This window comes from Mastomys coucha, unplaced genomic scaffold, assembly GCF_008632895.1.
Source record: "Mastomys coucha isolate ucsf_1 unplaced genomic scaffold, UCSF_Mcou_1 pScaffold22, whole genome shotgun sequence".
NCBI lineage: Eukaryota > Metazoa > Chordata > Mammalia > Rodentia > Muridae > Mastomys > Mastomys coucha.
Window position 1 is genome coordinate 66,421,552 of NW_022196905.1, and position 7,052 is coordinate 66,428,603.

Genomic DNA, 7,052 nt, shown 5'->3' on the forward strand with positions numbered 1-7,052 from the left:
TTAAATCACCTGGGAGTGTGGCTTTCTCTGTGAGTTGTGGGACTGGCTGCAGAACTTGTGCCCAAGGTTTGCTCAGAACACTAACCCAGACAGACTGGAAGGAACCGAAGTCAACGGGCTGATGGAGTTCCTGTATGCCTGGTCCAGCTGGACCCAGTTACTCCCACTGTTGGGACAGATGTTGGTTCCTCCTCACCTCTGATCTTGGGTGTGTCAGAGTGCCTGGGAGTGGAGATTCCTCTGGGTGTTGTAGGACTGGCTGTGGAGCTTGCGCCCAAGGTCTGCTCTGGACCCCAGCCCAGTCAGACCAGAAGGAACCTGAGTCACTGGGCTGATGGAGTTCCTGTGTGCCTGGTCCCACTGGACCCAGTTACTCCCAGTGTTGGGACAGATGTTGGTTCCTGCTTACCTCTCCCAAAGAACTATTTCTAAACAGGTCCACAACCCCCTTTTCCTATTAACCTTCTTTCTCCACTACCTCTGGTTGGCGGGCCAGAAGGGAGATTGAAGTGGTTTAAGAACCCTAATTAAAGTAGGTTTTGAAAAATCTAAGCTTACAGTTGGGGCTCACCAGAACATGAGGAACTGTATAAAAAGGTCACGGTATTGGGAAGGTTGAGAGGCACTGGGTTAGAGATTGTGCAGATGTAGAAAATAAAAGAGAAGTCAAGACTAAAATCTGTAAATGGGTTTACTGGGTTGACACTGTGATACTGTTGACTAAAAATGTGAATTTTGGAGCTCATATTTGTGAAGAGAAATTATGACTTTCAGGTTCCAAGATGACCATGCAGATTCAGGCAACTGCAGTTGAGGATGTGACCCTGGAATCTGAGTGGGAGACTGGGTCTTGTCATTGTAGAGCTGACATCTCGCACGAGCTGGTTGTTGGAGCAATAGAGCCCACATTTGCCAGAACATTCCATAATCTACCCTGTAAAAGCTGTTTCACTCTCATGCCTGTTTCCTGCCTCTGCCACCCAAGGGCTGGGCAGACAGTATGTGCCAGTGGGCCCAATTTATACAGTGTTGTGGTTTGAACCCAGGGGTTTGTGCACTGTGAGCAAATACTCTACCAACAGAGCTCTATCTTCCAGCCTTGAAAGGTTGCCCTTTATCAATGCTTACTTCTCTTTGGTGGCATGCTCCTCAGGATCTGAGAGATCTTGATCAGAATATGGTGGTGATGGTGAACTATCTACATTTGGGAATTCCAGGTCTCTAAGGGAGTAGTGCCAGGCTACTGCCTTAGACTGGGGTCCTATGTCACCACATGTGCCTGGAGTCTCATGATGTGATAGCTTATGTCCTGGGGGTTGGGGCCAAGTTGACATATTCTCAGGGTCAAGGGAGCTAGAGTTATTTTCCAGATTCGTCTCACACACACAAGAATCTGGACCAGAAATGAGCGTGTTTCTAAGGTGAGCTTCCTGTGCTTCACATGTCTCTAGAATCCTTTGTGACGTGATGTCCTCAACACTTTCTGCTGATGTGACACTGTCCTTGTATTCCCCCAAGTTTCTGCTTGGGAGGGGCTGGCTGGCCCCACCATTCTCCACAGATGCCTGCTCTTCAGCCAAGCTCCTTGTGTCCTCAGAACCCTCAGAACTAAGGGTAAACAAAGAGCCCTCATCGGAATCAGACTCATAGTTGGTCACCAAGTCATAATGAGGGTCAAAAGGAGCGTCTCTCTCCACAGGCTCCTCAGTAGCAGGGGTGACATAATGGCCACTGTCCCATCTTGGCATAAGGGAAGGTGGGTCATTGCATAGGATCTCACTGTAGACATGAGAGAGTCTTTCCTCAGCATCAACTTCCTGGAATTGTGACTGCTGTGTGGCCAGCTCCCTAATGGAACTGCTCACTTGCCTTTCCTCAGAAGACTCCACCTGTGAGTCCATGGCTCCCAAAGGTTCAGGGCACCCCCTTTCCTTAGCCTCTTGAATGTTTGTATGTGCAACATTTCTTGGCTGTGACAGGTGCAATTCATCCCACCCACTATTGATAGAACTGGGGAAAGTTCCCAGAGGGCCAGCAATGGAAGACCCATCCATCACATTGTCAAGGAGAGAATGTTCCTGAGCCACGGTGTCATAGTGTGATTCTTCAAGAACATCATGATGATCCTGCACTGGTGAAATCAGCTTGTGAGCATCAGTGTTTGGAAGTCCGTGGAGTGCAGGATGGGTTACATGGCTATTTGGAAACACGATGCCATCTCCACTTGACTCACTGTTGTCCTTGAATTGCTCTGGGCTCTGCTGACGACTGGGGTCCATTCCGTTGCTTCCTAGCATCTGTTCTGATAGGACGGCACCATGTGGGATTGGCTCTGTCACCCAGGAAGGGTTCTGGTTCTCAAAAAGATTTAGGTGGTGGGTAGTTTGGTGTAGATCTATCCCTTGGTGTTGTACATGTTGAGCACCTTCAATGTCATCATGGAAGCCCTCGTTTGAGTAGGCATTATCTGAGCCAGGCCTTTTGTTCAAGCATCTTTGTTGCCATAATCTGTCAATATAAGGCCTTGAGAAAGCCCCCAGGCAGAAAGCCACCACAAACGTGATGAACACTGACAGGCAGATGGCCAGGGCAAGGTCTGGGGGCTTGTCATCATTTCTGTCAGTGACATTTCCATCCTGGGAGTCTCTGAGTTCAATCAGGGATTGTGGCCATATCTCTTTGAGATCACCATAGCCAATCTGCTTCTCCTTCCCCAGAGTGGAAAGGTGCATGTCTACTCCTGCCTGGGGCCTCTCTGCTTTGCTCTGAATGAGGCTTTTCAAGTCACTTGGAGGAGAGTGAAGAAGGTGTATATCCCTGGAAATTCTTATCTGGGGAGTCTCCACATATGGCTTCTCATTCTCTACAAGAGGGAGATAGAAAAACGAGATGTTGGAATGACCCCAGGCTTTCAGAACTTCTGTGAACCCTCCTCAATCTTTATCTAGCTATATTTTCAAGCACATATCAGATGAAAAGTAATTTTATTCATTCATGTGTTCATTCACTCATTTACTCCTGTTCAAAGCCCACAGTATGCATAGGGCTCTGCATACATTTGTATAAGACTGCAAGACATAGCCTGCTACTCACAGGCCTAGAAGGTTGTGTTTCTGGCTTCCTGCCTCACTGATGCCCAAAGAGGAAGAAGAAGGATGAGAGGGCTAACACATGGCTTCTCCTTCCTCCACACCCTCAATTACTTTGCATTTGCTAGAACATTCTATGAACCCTTTATTGCACCTGCCTTATTTTAGTGCCTTATTTGTTATAGGATTGTAGTAGTATTCATATTATAACTGTTCTCCAGTTCTGGGAAACAGTAAAATACCCAACTTTGTCTTCTGCACTCAGAAAGCCAGTTCTGGCTGATCACTTCCCTCTGCTCTTCATGAATGTCTTCTAACTTGGTAGCTATGGCCTTGAGTCTGCTTTAATGACAGACCCAAATAGGTCAGTGTTAAGGCTTTTAAATTTTTTTTTCATAAATTTTGTTTTCAGGAGAGTTAGTGTAGCAGGGGGATAAACCCTTTCCAGTTTGTTCTGCCTCTGTGGTATAATCTGCTCATGGGAAAGGGATGAGGATCCGATCAAATGTAACTTTACTTTTGAAATCTTTGTGCATGTGTTCCGTACACAGAGGTCACACTTTTGAGGTCAGCAAGCATTTGGAATAATGTTTCAGACTTTAAAGCCATTTCTGTAATCAATCATTAAGAATTGGGATGAAGTGGTGTATTTCAGAAGCTTCTAGGCAAACTTTCTAGCTAAAGAACTGATTCATTTGTATATGTCTTGATCATGTGAAGAAAACCATCAGAAGCTAAGGGAAACCGTGAAGTGATTGTCCTGTGACCTAGCCCTGTGCTGACTTGGGGTGGTGTCATAGTTTGAAAGAAAATGGCTCCTATAGACTCATAAGGAGTAGCACTATTAGGAGGTGTGTCCTTGTTGAAGGAAGTATGTCACCGGGAACAGGATTTGAGGTCACGGATGCTCAAGCCAGGCCCAGTGTGGCATTCTGTTCCTGCTGCCTGCCAGTCCAGGTGTAGAATTCTCAGCAACTTCCCCAGCACCATGTCTATCTGTACACCAACATGGTCTCCACCTTAATGATAATGGACTAAACCTCAGAATTGTAAGCCAACCCCAATTAAATGTTTTCCATCATAAGAGTTGCTATGGTCATGGTGTCTCTTTAGAGCAACAGAACAATGACTGAGACAGGTAGGTACCAACATCCTTGACCTTTCAAGAGACAGTCACTATGTTTCAGGAGACTGCCTTCTTATATTTACTTTCCAGGTTGAAATGAAACCATTTCAGAAAGAAAGGAAAAGAAAAAGAGATGTGCTTACACTTACCCACAGACCTATTGCAGACAGTTTTCCATATTTCCTCCCAGGATGCAGAGGTGATGTTTTGGAAGTTGGCACTGCTCTCATCACACTGCCACTGGTTATCAGCCAAGCCAAGTTCCAGGTGGGGCAATTCTAGAGCAATGGTCATAATCGGTACAAGAGCTGTCAGTGCATTGCTTCTGAGGTCTACCATCTGCTTGAAAAGAAACAAATTAGGTCAGTCTGTGCACAGGACAGTCAGGTAAAAATATATATACATGTGGAATTATACAGAGATACGTCTATGTGTATAAAAGCAAAAGTAATACAAATTCAGGTCTAGTAGAGCAATCAGTGAAGACTAGGCTTAAAACCCTGCTCTGTCCACAAAGCCTCTGTGGTCTTGACACTCGTTTGCTTTCCGGGAGCACATTTCCCAGCTGCATGCATTAGATGCTTGTAAAAGTTCTCCAGACATCCGGACATTTCATCTCCTTGGTTTCTTATGAGTTATTATCTATGTTAAAACCCAAACTCACACACTACTACTGTTCAGAATAGCATTCAGGCCAAGAATTTATCAAAATACCATCACCTTGGAAATATCAGAGGATGGTTACTGAAGAGACCATGGAACCCAGGAGAACTGCGGTTCATTTACTATCTCAGATAGGAAGGAGCACACGGTTCTTTGTGCATTTGTGTCTGGCTGTTCAGTATCTGCAAGATGACTCATTTCTCCCACAGAGTTACACATGTCTGCAGAACCAGGGGACAGAAATGATTCAGAGGCTCAAGTGGCAGGGCAGGGTGTTCTGAAGTTGGACACTGCAGTGCATGACACAGCAGGGAAAGTTACGGTAGATATGACAGTGGCTAGTGCTATACTGGTGAACTGGATGCCAGGCATATATGCTGAGTGTTTTATATATATCACCACAGAGTCTCTCAACATCCCACAATTCCCCTTTCCCAGAGGAAGAAGCTAAGCCACCCAGTGTATTCCACACATGTACTCAGCAAATTACAAATCTGGTGTGGTTGTAGACACTTGTAAATCCCAGCACCGAGGAGGTACAGACAGGAGGATCAGAACGCAGAGGTTATATAGCTTGAGACCATCCTGAGCTACATAAGCTACTCCATCTCAAACAACAACAACGAGATGAGATGCCACAGGATTAGAGGACAAAGTTTCAATGTTTTCTGACCTTGTAGCTATGTGTCTTCACATCAAAACAACCCTCTTGGGGCTACCACATTAGTCTGAAGGAGACATTTGGAGACACTCAGGTGGTGACAGCTGAACAGAAGATCAGAAAACAGAAAATGCCAACCTTGCTTTAACAAAAGAGGACAGGTGTGACAACTAGAAAGGTTGAATATTGCCAAGGTCAACAATTTCTCTCCCGTGCACCAAGAATGGCCAACAATTCACTATATGATACAGGCTTGCTTCGAGCTCATGCCAATCCCCTTCCCTCAGCCCCTTGACCAAGGCCAATTTTTAATAAGTGTCTTAGATTATACAAATTCTTGAGATAAGGGAAGCCAATTCTACATCACTAGAAGTAGAATTGAGTTTTTCATGAGGGTGGTTTTCCTGTGTTGAACAGCTATGAGGTCTTGATGCTCATGGAAGGCTCCTGAAAATGGGAGGCAGGGGGCCAGGACTAAGAGGAAAAGCACTTTTCCTGGCCTGACATTGCTCGGGGTTAAAAGCTCCTCCCATGGGTGCCTGGTCTCAGCATCGCACTGAGTTACCATGCTCTCTGAGCAGACATTTTCTTTTTAGTGTACTTTTGCATCTTAGCATTTCTTTCTTTCTTTTCTTTCTTTTTTTTTAAAATTCCAAATCATGGCACTGAAAGCCAGTGTGGAGGAAAGGAAATGAATGAAATAATTCAGAAAGGGTAACTTCTGAGAAAAGATGAAAACAGAATCATAACTTAGAAAAAGAAATCCCCATCCTGTAGCATTTGAAAGGTACATTCATTCCAGGAAGGCTGGGAGACCGGGCAGTGTATTACAGCACAAATCACTGTGTCGAAGAAGAGGGCGATAAGATTAAGAAAAGGAAAGCTAATTTGAAACGTCAGTGAAACTTATTTCATCCCATTGAAGTATGCTGATGGGCTTATGTTTTGAAAATCGACTTGGCTTCTGGAAAGGTACTCCCATGGGGAGATGAACATAACAGGGCAAATGTGAAATTTGTCTTCCCGAGGGGAGAAGCCAACCACTGTGATATGCAGCTTCCTGGTACCAAACTTCTTCATCACAGTCTACCGCCAGTATTTGGAGCTATTGCCTACCACACAGAATGGAATGCCAAGCACAGGACTGGGAGAGGATTCCCAGTTCTGGTGAGTTGCGGATTATGGCTTTTCCCCCAACATGCTCAGAGCTGATTTATAGTTTGCCTATGCTAAATTTTTTTAAACCTTGAGCTTTGAAGACTCATAAAGTACAGTAAAATATACAGGAGGGAACACACAGGACAAATTCCACATGTAGATGTGTCCATAACCAGTTCCCACCAGTTATGGCTTCTTCACAACCTGCCAGTCATTGAAGTAGGGAGCACATCCAAGTGAGTGGGGTGCACAGCCAAGTGAGTGGGGAGCACATCCAAGTGAGTGGGGAGCACAGCCAAGTGAGTGGGGCGCACAGCCAAGTGAGTGGGGAGCACAGCCAAGTGAGTGGGGAGCA

At 45.4% G+C, this 7,052-nt stretch overlaps 1 protein-coding gene across 1 annotated transcript in view; it reads right to left on the reverse strand.

Annotated features, from left to right (window-relative positions):
- Nucleotides 1–677: 677 nt before the first annotated feature.
- Lrrc66 (leucine rich repeat containing 66) overlaps nucleotides 678–7,052 on the reverse strand; it is a 25,324-nt gene continuing 18,949 nt past the window's right edge. Inside the window, exons 4-5 of the mRNA XM_031342719.1 lie at nucleotides 4,365–4,554; nucleotides 678–2,863 (exon numbers count right to left, since the gene is read on the reverse strand). Of these exons, the coding sequence (XP_031198579.1) occupies nucleotides 1,125–2,863; nucleotides 4,365–4,554 (1,929 nt within the window). The 3' untranslated portion in view covers nucleotides 678–1,124. The remainder of the gene's footprint in view (nucleotides 2,864–4,364; nucleotides 4,555–7,052) is intronic.